This window comes from Colossoma macropomum, unplaced genomic scaffold, assembly GCF_904425465.1.
Source record: "Colossoma macropomum unplaced genomic scaffold, Colossoma_macropomum, whole genome shotgun sequence".
Classification (NCBI taxonomy): domain Eukaryota; kingdom Metazoa; phylum Chordata; class Actinopteri; order Characiformes; family Serrasalmidae; genus Colossoma; species Colossoma macropomum.
The window spans coordinates 23,275,772-23,291,170 of record NW_023494791.1 but is presented as its reverse complement, the minus strand read 5'-3'; the positions used below and the strand labels follow the sequence as shown (position 1 = coordinate 23,291,170).

The 15,399-nt window shown below is 38.0% G+C and overlaps 1 protein-coding gene across 20 annotated transcripts in view; it reads left to right on the top strand.

The window, feature by feature from the left end:
* camk2g2 (calcium/calmodulin-dependent protein kinase (CaM kinase) II gamma 2) overlaps positions 1-15,399 on the top strand; it is a 99,398-nt gene that overhangs the window by 37,034 nt on the left and 46,965 nt on the right. For all 20 annotated transcript variants that reach the window (XM_036574500.1, XM_036574480.1, XM_036574483.1 and 17 more), the window contains exons 3-5: positions 9,385-9,444; positions 14,034-14,088; positions 14,984-15,049. In XM_036574500.1, coding sequence (XP_036430393.1) covers positions 9,385-9,444; positions 14,034-14,088; positions 14,984-15,049 — 181 coding nt within the window. The remainder of the gene's footprint in view (positions 1-9,384; positions 9,445-14,033; positions 14,089-14,983; positions 15,050-15,399) is intronic.

Genomic DNA, 15,399 nt, shown 5'->3' with positions numbered 1-15,399 from the left:
GAAAGTGAATGTACCATTAGCTTTTAGCTTTAGCTTTGGGACTGATCACAGTATGCTCTGAACAAGGTTTACAATAAACTACATGGATTTCATGATTAGATGATTGTAAAAAGCTTCCAGTTTTATCTGTTTCATTGTTGTTGTTGTTGTTGTTGTTAAGTGTTGTCATGTCGTTTCCAAATGCTGTTGACCATATGGATAGTGTTCCTCCAGAATATCCTGTCTTCAGGCTTCTGATTGGCTCATTCATGATTCCTCTGGTTGTTTCCATCCATCTTGTTGCTGGTCATCCTCTTCCTCTTTTACCTTCAACTCTTCCAGCCATAATGATCTTTGTTTGAGAATCCATTTGTTTTCTTTGCCATCTGAGAAAGTCTTCTTTCTCAAAAGCATATATATATATATATATATATATATATATATATATATATATATATATATATTAATATTAATGTTTACCTTTCACATCCATACAGAACCACAGAGAAGAATCAGATTACGTTTGTTTAGACATTAGACCAGTAAGTCTAAAAAGAAAAACAAAAAGAGAAAATGAAAAACAAAACTGAGCACAATTGAATTATTATCTAGAGTTTGTGGTGTGTCTGTATTAGACTAGATTTCCCATATCACAGACTTATACGGCTGTATACCTCCAAAACTGTGACAAAACTGTATTTTATACAGGTAGACCATATGAGTGACCCCTATGTTAACTACAGTAGCTAGCTAAGATGCTTGAGATAAAGTATATGCAGCAGATGTTAAATTTAATTAATAACCTCCAAAGTAATAAGAAAAGAAAAGATTAACTAGTCAACTCACAGCTGCTCCTTCACGCTGGAGTCATGAAAAGCAGAGATTGGCAGGTTTCGGGCAGCGTGTTAGGTAGCTGATAATAATGCTGTTTCTTTCGTTTATTTGTATATGTATTTGTATGGGCATATTTGTGTGGGTGTTCAAACTGATGAATGCCTGTACGTTATTGTTATTTGGGTGTTGGTACTTTTACCGTTGAACTGACATGTTTGAAGTCAAATGAAGTCAAATGAAGATGACCGTTTGGATAAAGTATGTTCCTCATGTACTGGTAAAGTTTTTTCTTTTACCTCTGAATTCAACGTGAACACATCAGTGCTGAAGTGTTTTTGCATCTGGGAGCTGCTCTGTTTTGCTGCGTTCTGATTGGCTTTCAGAAGTAAATCTCTTTAATTTCATAGGGTTTTTTTCTAAGTGGATTATGAGCTGATGTGTTCATAATTTATTTTTACTGTGTAACGTTGAAAAGTTAGCAAAGTAGAAGTACTCAAAATGTACACAAGTGTAGTAATCAGAGGAAATGTAATGTTACTTTCCACCTCTGATACACACTTGCTCACAAATACAAGCAAAAGTGTTCTGTTATACAGAGCCCCATTGGTGACAGCCTGTATAAATAAAAATTATGTGTGGCCACAACTTTGTAAGGCATGGGAACAAGATCCTAATGCATGGCTACAACTTACTAAGGCATGAACACTTTCCTACGCCTTACATCATGGCCACAACTTATTTCATTCCCATGCCTTACTAAGTCGTTGCCACACATTAAGATCTCGTTTCCATGCGTTAATAAGGCGTGGCCACACATTATTTTTATTAATATGGGATGTCACCAGCAGGGCTCCGTACTGTTAAAACACAGAAGCAGTATTTTCCTCTGCCTTTCTGTGAAGATGAGTTACCGAATAGTGAGTTCAGTATTCAAGCAATGGCTCCTCGACGGTCAACCGTTCCCGAGTTTTAACACAATTGATCTCATCTGTTGTCGAACCATTTGTGAGCTGAATTATATTTAAGAGCAGAGAAACCTGAAGCTCTGCAGTGCTGTGTTTCTCCATTGCTGAAGCTTTCTGTATGTGTTTTTGGAGTATTTGGGATGCAGCAGTTTGTCACCTGTTGCTCTCAGATTATCTGTTTTGTTTCATCTTCAGCTCTGCCAGCAAACCAAGCTTCCACTGTATTAGAGTAGAAACTGTGATACATAACCTGCTGACTGCTGCTGGAATGGCTATCACTGTGTAATTTTACTGTTAAATTAGACTATTTTGGCCATGCGTGTTTGTTTTCACTCTCTCTGTCTAAGCTAGAGTTGTATTCTGTGGTGCTGTGTGTGTTTGTGGGCAGTGTGTTAGCTGGTGAACAGTGCTGCGATATTTCAGAGACTGTGAGAGCCAGAGCAGGCCCAGCAGGAGTCACTGCATTGAGTGCATGATTAGAATTCCAACCAGCACGGTCCTGCCGCTGGAAATGACAGCCTAACTAGCACTCTGCCTCTTCACTAGAAAGTGGGTGTATGTGAATTTGTATGTGTATATTTGTGTGGGTGTTCAATGTTCAATGCCAGTATGTTACTGTTATTTGGATGTTGGTACTTTTACAGTCGAACTGACATATTTTATACTAATCAGGTCTGAGGTAAACACACATGCCACTGCACGCATGCATATACAGCTGGACGTTTCACAGAGCGGTAGAGATTCCTGTCTTCTAAATCCACCATCCTGGAAAGGGAACAGCAGGGTGGCAGTGTGATGAGGATTAAAGAGACATGCGCACACCGCACGCACTTTTTCTCCTTCTGGTCCAGCTGTGTTCCTCTCAGGACATGCACATCTGTCCTCCAGTAGACTGCCAGCTACCATCAGCCGCTGCTTCCACTGGTGCCCTCTTACTGACCTGTAGATACACACACATACTCATGTATATAAACACTCTTACAGACTCAATCACTCGCACACATGTCCAAAAATACAAAACCATTGTTTTAAATGAAAGTGCCCACAGGTTGAAGTGCATCAACTTCCAGTGCTGTTCAATTTGTCTAAGCGCCACAGCGTGCAACATTTTCTTACTGCTGCCTTAAAGTTTACACCGAGAAATGGCAGTCAGTCTGAAGTCTTTAAGGTAAACAGACAAATGCTACATCACTGTTTTCACCTCAATAACGTTACTAACCTAGTTGTTTTGTTTTAGCTGGTATCTTTCTGCTTGAAAAAAGCAAGTGTTTGAAGAGTTAATTAAATGACGCCAAATGTGATAAATTCACTTAATGATGTTGAAAGTTTTATTCTATTAAATGTATACGAGTACATTTAAAAATAAACTTAAGCGTGATGTTAATAATAGTAATGAATAACTGATCACATAGCAACGCAGACAACAGTCTTGCCTAGTTAGTAGCTAATGAAATCTCAAAGAAGAGAAAGATTTAAGACGAACATCGAGAATTAGAGACGAATGGATAGCTTTTCTGATATGGCTGCTTTTACGATATGTTTAATCTGCAATGAGAAACCGTCAACCACCAAAAAGTCAAACGGTGAGAGACGGTGTACAAGAAAACGCAGTACTAGTTGACGAAAAGTATCCAGTTTGAGATGTGAGAAAAGCAGCTATGGCAAAGTAAGTTGACATTTTTGTTTATATTATTCTGAGACATATTTACAGCCAGGATGTTAAAATGTTAAAATGGACATAAAATGTGGCTCCTAACGTGGTTTGTTGAAACGGGACAAAATGATTCTTGTTAACATTTGGATTGCTGACCCCTGAACAATTTTTTCTCTCTCTCTCGCTCTCTCTCGCTCTCTCTCGCTCGCTCGCTCGCTCGCTCAAACAGACAAAACAACTGGTGCATGTGCCTGCAGACTTCTTAGTCCTCTCTAGTTCTTCTCAATTTCCCAACACGGTGATTATCACCTTGTACACATTCTCAATGGGTCACTTGTCAGTCATTGACAATATTAGATTACATTACCCAGGCATAGTATCAGCAGACACCGGTCTGATCCAGTCTTTGTGTACAGTGACACAATTTAGGTAAGATATGCTAAGAGGGGTGTAACACTTATCCCAATACTGGGTTCACAATTTGGTATTCTCATGATATTTTGATAATTTAAAATTTTGAATGAAAGAAAATGATGACTATAATCATGTTGTTACACACACTTCAACACTAGAGCTGCGAGGCAGGAGGAGTGCTGGAGTGAGTTGTTCATCAGTGCTGTTTGCAAACCTTAGTGTTCAAACAGTGCAGTTGCATCAGATGGGATAATCAGTGGACTGTCCATTCTACAGCATGCACTTTGTCCCATCTCCACAATGCACACGGTCACAGTTTTACATTGTGATATTACACTGTCAAAATGCATTGTTACTCTCATATGCTAGACTGCTAATTAATGATACAGCAAAATTATTTGTTTAGTATGAGCTTAAAGTGATATTTTAGACTGATTTGTTTTTTAGTCTTTTTCTGTGGCCAATTTAGAGAGTGCTGAGTATTCTCAGCCATTTGGCCACTAGTTACTGTACTATTCTGTGGTAAAGTCACTTTTGATATGTACGTGATAGTGTACACTCTGAATTAATGTTTTTTGTGAACTACTCAGGTGAAATACACTCTTAAAAAGTAATGTGTTAACACTTTGTGTTACTTCTAACACATTTGTTTTAATACTCATTTTATAGTGTTGTGAATACACTTTGATTTCGTCTTGATGTAGCGTGCATTCGGTAACTGCTTCTTTTTTTTTTCTTTGATTCAGCTGTTTTTGTTAACACCAGTTTAAATCAGAAACGCTGTGGTTAAGCAGAATGTTTACGCAGTAGTTATGGAAAATGTCTGTTGGAACACATCAAACGCAAAGAAACAAACGATGGTAACTGGGTATCGGCTAAATTTAGTCTAATCCAATCAATTCAAATATGCCTGGATCTGCCCTGATGCGTGTTAATTAACATCATCAAATTTTAACTTCATTTTTGAAAGACTTTTTAAAATGTGCTGTACAGAGCTCTGTCTGAAAAAACTGTTTACACAGTTTTGGTTAGAACAGGAGAGCATCTGTTATTGAAAATAATTTATTCTAACATTCCAAAATCACGCACATTCTAATCAATAACGTTAGACGTATGTGATCTAGGACCAGATATCAAAGTTCAGTGTTCACATTACTAGGCTGAAGTGGCACAAATCTGATTTTTTTGTGTAAATGTGACCTAAATCTGAATTTTCTTTAGAGCTGTGTGAACACACAAATCTGATCTGTTTAAATGAGTACTGAGACAATTTCATCTGTGGTCCTAGATTGAATACATATCAGATTTGTATTCATATGATGGGCAGATAAGAATTTGTGTTGTTTTTTCACTGCACATGCGCCATCTTTCAGCGTCAACCTGAAATTAACGCTAGTAAACAGTGCAAAAAGCATCTGGCCTGTATCCTAATAATGAACTGTGGAGAGCTGCTCAGAGTAAGTTATCTTCGTGACAAATGCTTGTTCTGCTGAGTAGTTCATGACACACATGGCTCAATCACACGATGTTATTGATCAGGTTGTTTCAGGACGCAGGTTTGAGATTAACAGGTGGCACATCTGAGTCGCTTACCTACACAATTCTTAATCAGTAATGTGAATGAACCACGTGGGCCATGAACAACAGACAAACAAGATAATTTGCTCTGAACAGTTTTCAGCTGTTCATTATTAGAGCAAAAGGAAAACCAAAAAATGTCAGATGTGTTGCATTTGCACGTTTGCTGACGTCTGCATGCAGAATGATGGTGCATGCAGAGTTGGGGGGAAATGTATTCAGTCTAAGACCACGTATGGAAGTGGCTCAGATCTGATTAGTAAAGATAAGTTTTGCGTGTCTACAGCTCTGAAAAAATCTGATGTGCCCCTTCAGCCTGGTAATGTTAACATAGTGCTGCTCTGCATGGCTCTACTGGGTGACTGAGAGACTGATTTATTGCTTTGAGTCAGTTGTGCTGCAGCAGCAGGTTATGTGTGGGTGCGTCTTTAAGCCTCTGGGTTTATTTGGGAAAGTTGGAATAAACTGAGGTATTTGCTCCCTGTGTGTGAATGTATGCGTGTTTGAGTGTTTAAAGGTGTTGTCTAGTTCCTGTTGGGTTCCCCACCTCACCTGAAGGCTTCAGTATTTTCATTAAGAGATCATCAGGCCCCTGTTCCATTTACTCTACAGAGTTGGGAGCTCTGCTCTGTCTGTCCAGCTACAGACCGCAATTCATTGTCTATCCACATATAGACCTCACCATAGATGGTTTCTAAAGATGGCCTTACGGGCATGCCAGACATTGACTCTCCAGCTGTTCCTGAATAGCTGAAGCACAGAAATAACAGTCCTGTTGTCCACTGTGTTGTGCTGTGGGTTTGGCATATCTTCTTTAATAGAAATTCTTGTTAATGTAAAGATGCCGAATGATTGATGTACTTGATGATTGACAGCCAGTATCTTCACAGGCTCCTAACCTGTTTCTTGAAGTTGTGCTCTTGTCTTACACTCATATTGAACGTCTTATATTTCGCTACTTCATATCAAACATCTTGTATATGTCTAACATGATCATTATTTCATCAGATCTTTTTCTGACCGTTTTCTTACAGACCTTCAACACTCTGATTGATCTGAGCGTTCTCTTTAATACTGGTTGGAAATTTATTCTACTTGTAACATAACTCCACTGTCCGGTGTGGTCCAGACACGGACTGTTTTACCGTATGTTAGCATTCCAAACTTTGGAATCACTCGCCATGTTAACAATTTTTGTTATTTTTTTAATGTGTTGGTGAAATAGTGTGAAGTGTACGGAGGTCCAGAGAGGCCATGAGAATTTTCTGTATTGTTATTTTGAGATAATGAGTTACTTATTTTGTTATCTTAAGATAACAAAGTTGTTTTCTTGAAATAACAAGTTAGTTATCTTGTTATTTTGAGATAACAGAAGGTGTTATCTTGAGATAACAAGTTAATTATCTTGTGGTCTCAAAATAAAAAATTATCTTGAGATGACAAATTAATTATCTTGTGATCTCCAGATGACAAAGTTGTTGTCTTAAGATAACAAGTTAATTATCTTGTGATCTTAAAATAACAAAGTTTGAAGCCCGGAGAGGCCATGAGCTGTTGCTATAATTTTCTGGATTGGTATCTTGAGATAACGAGTCAATTATCTTGTGATCTCAAGATAACAAAGTTGTTATTTTGAGATAATGAGTTAAATATTTTGTGATCCCAAACAAAGTGGTTATCTTGAAATCACAAGATAATTGACTCGTCATCTTAAGATAACAATCCAGAAAATTATAGCAACAGCTCATGGCCTCTCCAGACTTCTGTAGAATTTAAATAATACTGAAGACATTTTTAAATGTTGCCTTCAGTATTTCAAGAATTCTGTCAACAAGATATTATTAAATGTTCAGTAATATAATCATGTATTTACTTTTTTGTATTTTTAGATGAATGGATGAAGTCTTAGTATGAATTTGCTTCTTTCTCACTGTTTTATAGTTTTCTCAATCATTTTTTAATCTAACAGCTCCTTTCATTGTTGTAAGATATGTGATTCCAAACTTTTGAACAGAACTGTAGCTCTGACACCCCTGACTTGCCTGCAAGGAGTCTAGACTAGCACTGCAGAAAAGCTACTTACACAATACAAAAAAATATCTGGTGGTCTTGTGTAGGGTGGGCAATATAGTGATATATTGCTATAGTTGTGTGAGTATCAGAAAGTATCACTGATATCAGCATTACTTCTACAACACTGAACAACTGCATGTGTCATTACAAAAGACCAATTGAGACTATTTATAGACAGCCTGTGAACAACAACAACCAGTCTATAGTAACTGCAGTAACTGCATAGTAACAAGGGGCTGAGTGAATGTCTGCACATTCTGCCACTTTGCGTAGCCTTTTTAAATGTGGCATTTAGGGGTGGGAATCTCTAGGCACCTCGGGGTTGCGATGCGTTTAAAACGATTATCGATGCATCTCGATGCATCTTTTTTTTTCTACATAGCATTTATATTTTCTCACTGTGTGAGCTCAAGTTTCGAGTTCAAGTTTCAAGTTTATTTGTCATCTGCACAACATGTCAGGACATTTATGCATTGAAATGCTTGTGGTGAGGCTCAGCTAATCACTACAGAAAGTTAATAAGTATAAAATAAAAATACAAGAAAAAGCAACTGAAATATATTAAATATACACAAAATATACACAGAATATAGAGACAATATATATTTTAAAGTGACTCTGTGTTGTTATTTAAAGTGACGTGGTAGTTTTAAAGCAAAGTATTTGTAATGATCCATAATGAATTTACTTCCAATATCTTTTTTAATAAAACAAATGGAAGTGATGTGGCAAGTGAACTAGAAGGCTCTCATTCACTGCTCTTGTTTGGAGCACGAGACGCTGCTGCCACTCATCTGCGATTAAATGCGCTGTTACGGTGAAATAAGATCCTGTGGTAATGGATGTCCACGCAGCACATGTTGCAGCTATTCTACTCGTTTTCTTTAGTGATTTTATAACTTCAGTTTTGGTCTCGTTGTAGAGACGGGGGTGGGGTGGATCGCTGTGTCAGTAAAGTATCTTTGAGACGGGACGTGTGAAACATAGCGCGAAAGCTCTGTTTTGCAACGACTGAGAACTGGCGTGCAGACTGCAGGTCACATAGCAGCGATGCGTTATTCGCATTTATAAGCAGCGCAGTTGGTTTCCTGGTACATTAAATCTGCAACGAGAGACTGTCACACACTAAAAAGTGGTGAAGCTGAAGTCGCTTCTCTTTCGAATTCTCCCATTCCACCTTAAATGGTTCCGCATTTACATTCGGCACCTCAGTTAGAATTTAAGGTGGAACAGGTAAATCCAAACAAGAAGCTGGAGAATAAGAAGCGACTTCAGCCTCGTAAAACAGTCGAACGTTGAGAGACATTTAACTGATCAACCTCTGAGGAAAGCGGCTGTAGACGAAGCTTAAAGCAGAGCGAAGTAAATTGCGTTTTTGTTTATATTGTTTAGTCTATACTAGGACATTATCACATACTGACACATACTGGACATAAATGTTGTGGCTCCCAGGGTGGTTTGATTTTTGTTTAAAGGACAAAATGGATCTTCTTAACATTTGGGTTGTGACTCCTGATCTAACCTGGCCGCCACAGACTGTCTGGGCGCTGCACTTACCCACTTCCAAGTTCCGCCTTTTGCGTTCCGTCAACATTACGTTATAAATTAAATATTTATAAAATCGATTTTTGACATTTGTGAATCGATTCCAAATCGTTCATGTCCGCATCGCGATGCATCTAAGAATCAATTTTTTCCCGCACCCCTAGTGGCATTACTGTTGTGCAGGTCCATTTAGTCCATTCTTTATCTTGTTCATAAACATCAGAAAGACTAAATATCATGATGCATGGTGTGTATCATGAAAACTCAGGTAACGTGATGTAATGTTGTGCCTCATTTAAGTGCTCACCCTTATTCTTACACATCCTCTGTGTGTTTCCACAGATCATCAGAAACTGGAGCGAGAAGCACGGATCTGTCGTCTGCTCAAACACCCCAACATAGGTGAGTGTGATGCCTCACCTATGATCCCTCTGGATCCGTCCCACACACACACACCCCTTTGGGTCAACTAGTAGAAAACCTTGCGTTAGCAGTTTGTCCTGGATCATTTTATGTGAAGTTTGTGCATGTTTCGATAAGGAATGGTGTAAAATGGACAGACCTGAGGACAGCAAGTAAAGGCTAAGAGTGAGTTGAGCAGTAGAGAACATGTCATTCACCACATGAGGGAAAGAAACAGTATAGGCAAATGGGCCCCAGGCAGTGAGCTAACTGATGCAGTAAGGTGAGGCCTATTTGCATTAAGTGAAAGAGAATGTACATGAAGCTTACCATCACAAGTGGCACCTCATGCAAACTCATGGAAATGTTGGCAGGATCATCTTACCTCCAAGTGACAGAGAGCTGTGCGAGTGTTTGCTGGGCTTCTGCTGGCCATGACTCACTGGGTGTGTTCGTGTAGCCAAGTTTAGCTGCATCTCTGCTGTGAATGGAAAAACTGGTTAAAAGATAAGTTGGATTAATAATGTCTGAACAGATATTCTTTTATATTTGCCGGTCAGTAAAGGCTAAAAAGCTAATAAAGTAAAATAAATAAATAAAAAATTAAATAGTTTGACATCTTTTTCACCAGTATTAAAAACTTGATAAAATTCTATCTGCTACTTCTGTCATGTAAAATTAATCAGCAGAGATAAGGTACAGTCAAGAAAAATGGTATGTACCATCATGGCCAGTATAATAAAAAGAAAGTTGGCATGTAGTGGAAATAACTTTTACACCCATAGAACTGCGAGTTTCTGTCTCTATCACTATAAGAAACTACAGTTATAGTTGCTGTTTATCCTGATTAGCTACCAAATGCATATTTTATTTAACAATCATTTTAGTCCAACAGTCTATAAAATATATCCAACTAAAATGTTCATTCAAGATTATGAGTCAAATCATTTTACTACAAGCTTGTACGTCTAAATTCAGGTCACAAAATACACATATTTAAATGTCATGCATTTTTGATAGCATTAGCTATTCACACCAGCCTTGTTATCCTAGAAACAGGACTTTTTAAAGAAAAATGGTCAAATCCCATTGGCTCAGAGCCACATCGCCCTCTGCTGGACAAACACCCACTAACAAGCAGTGAAGTAATGATCAAACGTGTGTGATGGGATCTTCGGTTCTTCCTTTTTATCAGTCTGTTTTGAGTAGACATAAAAACTGACCTGGCTACTATCCAGATAAGCTTTACTGACACTTAAAAATTGCCAACCAGACTGTGATCTGGCCTGTGACAACGTGTGCCATTGTTTGATGTGGTTAGGTACATGCCTATAGATGCCTGTATATGTCACTACAGATGTGTATACAAATAAGCCTGTAATTAAATGATTAGAAACCAAATACATATAATCTTCAGCACGCATGCGAGATAAGACTGCTGTTCCTCCTGCTTCTGCTTTGCGTGCCTGTCCTCCTCTGACCTTATCCTCACATCCTCCCAATCCCATCCCAGCTAGTCTCTCACCTCTCCCCCTCTATTTCACTTTCTCTTTTTTCTCTCCCGTCTCTCCTCCCTCAATCTCCTTTTCTCACCACACCTTTTAGAATCCCACATTAATCTCTGTAGTCTGGGCTGCTTCTTCTCTCTCTCTCTCTCTCTCTCTCTCTCTCTCTCTCTCTCTCTCTCTCTCTCTCTCTCATGCACTCTCTCAGTGACTCAAAGGGGCAGCTGGTCATGTTTTCTGCTTGAACTGCAAGTAAACTCTTAACAAAGGGAGCAATCGAGAGAAAGAGAGAGAAAAAGAGAGAGAGAATGTTGCCCCTGGCAGCCCGCGCTTATGCCAGTATGCTTCGTACTTGGCCGTCTTCATTTCTCTGTGACTATTTCACTAGCCCTCCTTCTGTTTTCTCTCACACTCAATGAAAATACACAGCAGTTGCTGGTAGACGTAGTATTTATTGAGGATGCACGACTTGCAATGATGGAACAAATTTTTATGGCCAATTCTAATTTCTTTAGAGAAATTAGAAAAAATGGATGATTACTTTGTATTTTTGGGGGGGGGTGGCTGGTTTAATTAATTAAGCCCCCAGCTCACAGTCTGTGGGCTAAATTAACACATGACTAGCACACTAGCACTAGAGATGGCCTCATTTTTTGAAGCTGATATATATTTGATAAATTTAAAATGAGCTGTTTTTGATTGACTTGCTCTTCACAAGATGAGCATCTGAAAGAACTTAAACACTGCTACCCCACAGTAAGAGATACACAGTTAACATCACATCACACAATGTGAGTGTGTCGTTTTGGTTTAGATTTGTTATGACTTCCCTCCGATATCCCATCCAGCATTTCCTGCTGACATCGACTCAATATTATTTCCACGTAACATCTTCACAATGTGTATATATGGATTGATCTACAGCTTTGGTTCACAGTCAGAGTTTGTAGATGACTTATCACTTATTTCACTTTTTTAAATAAAATAAACATGATTAAGGTACAGGGTCATTCAAAGCTAAAGAATTCCAAGTGAATTAAAAATCCAAAATCTACAGTCTCACTTCCTGCTCTAAAATGCAGGGGTTTTACTCCAAAATAAATAAAAATAAGATAAGAAAAAATGCACAAAATATGTACGTATTATTTTCACAAGTTGAAATGTCTAGGTTATGGTTTGGGATGGGCATCACAGAACAGGAAGTCACCTGTTAGTGATGATTTCGTATATAGTTAGCTTATTACTGTCTTTATTAATGAATTAAATGTATTATATTAGTATCATAGCATTTGATCTGAAAATTTTATTGTTTTAGATTTTTTTTTTTTTGTGGGACTGCAGTTTGAACTAACTCACTAGAACGTAGAATGGTCCATGTAACAACAGGAGCATAGGAACTCATTCTGATTACTGCAGTGTGCACGTGTGTGTGTAAAGCTGGGGAACTCATGCTCTTCATGCCGGTGGTAATGCTCTGGCTCTGTGCTGCCCAGCAGGCATGACAGGCATGGGCACTAGCAGCCTGCAGACAGCCAGCAATGGCAGATAAATCCTGTGAGATTTTTTATTTGTGCACATGAGCTCTGTCACCTCGTAACACTAAAGCCATCAACTTGTGCAATCCCAAAACACAGTTATCATTTCAATGAGTATTTAGTTGCTGTTGTGTAGTATATGTAGTATATATAGTATTAAGGATATGAGGTTTTGTTCTGACAGTGATGATTGATTGTTTAGTCCAATTTCATACCAAGTCATAAGTACATTTCTAACCCTGTGTTGTGACACACTCTTCTCTGGGAAAAAAAAAAAGGACAGAAGTATGTTGCATGGCTCAAACAGTACTAGCAACCATCTTAAAGCCTGAATGTTGTTTGTAATTTTGTCAGTACGTCATACATGGTCAGAAATGGAGCTGAAAGATTAATCATGTTTATATAGGAATTGCAGTTTCTTAAGCTTCAGTTTTTATTGTAGCCTACATTGTTAACCATGTTGTAACCATCAAGTTGTAAGTGGGAAATTTTAAGCTAATAACACAGAGTTGTGAACTGCCTGTAAAGGAGTTTGACCAATCAGAAATGACCAAATACCAATGTCAGGGTACCTGACAGCACAACCACAACCAACTGTTATTCTGACATACTATGCCCAGTGTTTAAGCCTCAAGCCAGAAAGGATATGTGCACAGGACTGGACCTTAATTTAGAAACAATAAACCAGAAACCACCTAAGCAACTTACTTAAGAATTCAGGACATGATTTAGTTTACATGATGTTATTGGTGGGGTGTAAGCTTCTGTTTCTTGTCAGCTACATTAGCCTTATAAATCCAGGATAAAGAAGCAAACTTCTAACATCAGACTTGCCATGGCTGACTGCTCTAGGGAAAATGCAGAATTAGCTAAATGTAACTTTTTGACTGTATCATGTAAACCCCAATGTTCCTTGATGTTTTAGTATAAAAGAGTTTAATGTAGGATGTAAACATTGTTTAAAAAGAGACCATTCACTCCTCAGTCCATTTGGTCTATAACTGGAAACTAAGCTGCAAACATGGCTTGTTCTTAATTCACGAATGTCTGTGTCACGAATGTCATTGTATGTACACACATTACATTTCAGTTTTAGCCCAGTTTTAGGAGTGCTCCAGCCCAGACTATTTTTAAAAAAGGTCCAATACAGGGCAGCCAGTTGAAACAGTGGTCATTTCCATATATCAGCTTTAAAGACACAGCAACAAAAACAACTTTGTTCATTCTGATGATTTAAGTCATGTTGAAATGGTCTCATAAAAATGAGTTATCTCTGTTTTTAGTACGTACTCACACAAATGTAATAAGTAGAGCTGAGGGGAAAATATGGACCCTTAAATTTTTTGACAAACTGTTGCTTGAAGAAAACTTCCCTGACGTTCTTGGTTATTAAGAGTTCATGACCAGCTATCGGAAGTTAATACTGGAGCTAAAGCATTACTCTAACAAAGTTGTTAGACCTTATGGTCATCCTCCCCTATTTCTTTGACATCTCTCTCTCTCTCTCTCTCTCTCTCTCTCTCTCTCTCTCTCTCTCTCTCTCTCTCAGTGCGGCTTCATGACAGTATCTCAGAGGAAGGCTTCCATTACCTCGTCTTTGACCTGTGAGTATCTGAGCTGATCATACGCCCTCTGATCTCCCAATATACTACTTCACATGTACTACTGTTGCTTTGAATGAAACTACCACTGCTGTTTTAAATGTTTTGTTCTTTGGATTTTTATTATTAGTAGATTATTTTCTGGATTATTTCTGCACTCTTGATGAAGTTGATAAAGTACTGCAGAAATCATGACCAGTCATTCTTGGTGTTAAGCTCTTAAAGGGATTTTCTACCGATTATTCAATATTTCTGCATAATTAAATTGTTAAGATGTAAGTAAAGTCATTCAGAGTGGTATGATGTGAAATGCTCCGTTCTACGGAAACTTATCAACTCAGAACTCCCTGAATATGCAGTGTGATGCCTGAGATGTTTGTTTTCAGTTTGGAGAGAGAGTTTTGTCCTAAAACATATTTTTTATAAGAGATTCATGGTGGAGAGGAAATCTGAGTTGGTATGTTTCTCTATAATACGCTATTTCACATCACACTCTTTGAATGACATAGTGTACATCTCAGTCATTGAATTACACAGACATTTTTAAAAATCAGTGTAATTACCCTTTGAAGAGTCCCTGAAATACTTTGCCCTCCTAAGTACACTCATGTCTTTAAGGGTTATTTCATTTAAAATGCTAATGTGGCCTAAATTTGATGAAAACTCTTTAAAAAAAAAAAGTTAGCAATCTCATGTTCATAATTGACCTGTACTCTTTTTTAAGTGTATAATTATTATTAGAAGGTGTAAGAGTTATTTGAGTGTATATACTTCTGGTAATTCAGTCTGATTCTGCTCAAACTTTTCATACCAATAAACCTGAAGTGCCCTGAATTTCTCATCAGTGTTTGCAACCACATGTAAAAATATACTGTTTTGCTGTTTTTGTCCTATTTAGTGTCACTGGTGGAGAGCTGTTTGAAGACATCGTTGCTAGAGAGTATTATAGTGAAGCTGATGCCAGGTGGGTGCAGTTCTTGCACAGAATCCACATGCTCGAATACAGCAGTTTGGTGTTCTTGTCACTGTCTGATGTTTTGCTAGGACAAGAATTTATTCCGAATTATGTAGCTGGTTTAAATAAATGAAAAATACAGTGATGAGCCTAGCTGTTGTTCATCTGTGACTTAAGATGTCACTGCTGTTCTAAGTGGCTTCTTTAAAAAATAGCACATTGAGAATTAGATATGTTTAGCAGCCAGGGAAGTTCATGTTTTTCACCCTCAAAGAGGCTTAAAGACCATAGCTTAATCATAATCCATATACCTAAGTAGTGCCTTAACCTACTAAAGTTAACACTGCTGTTTAAGTACA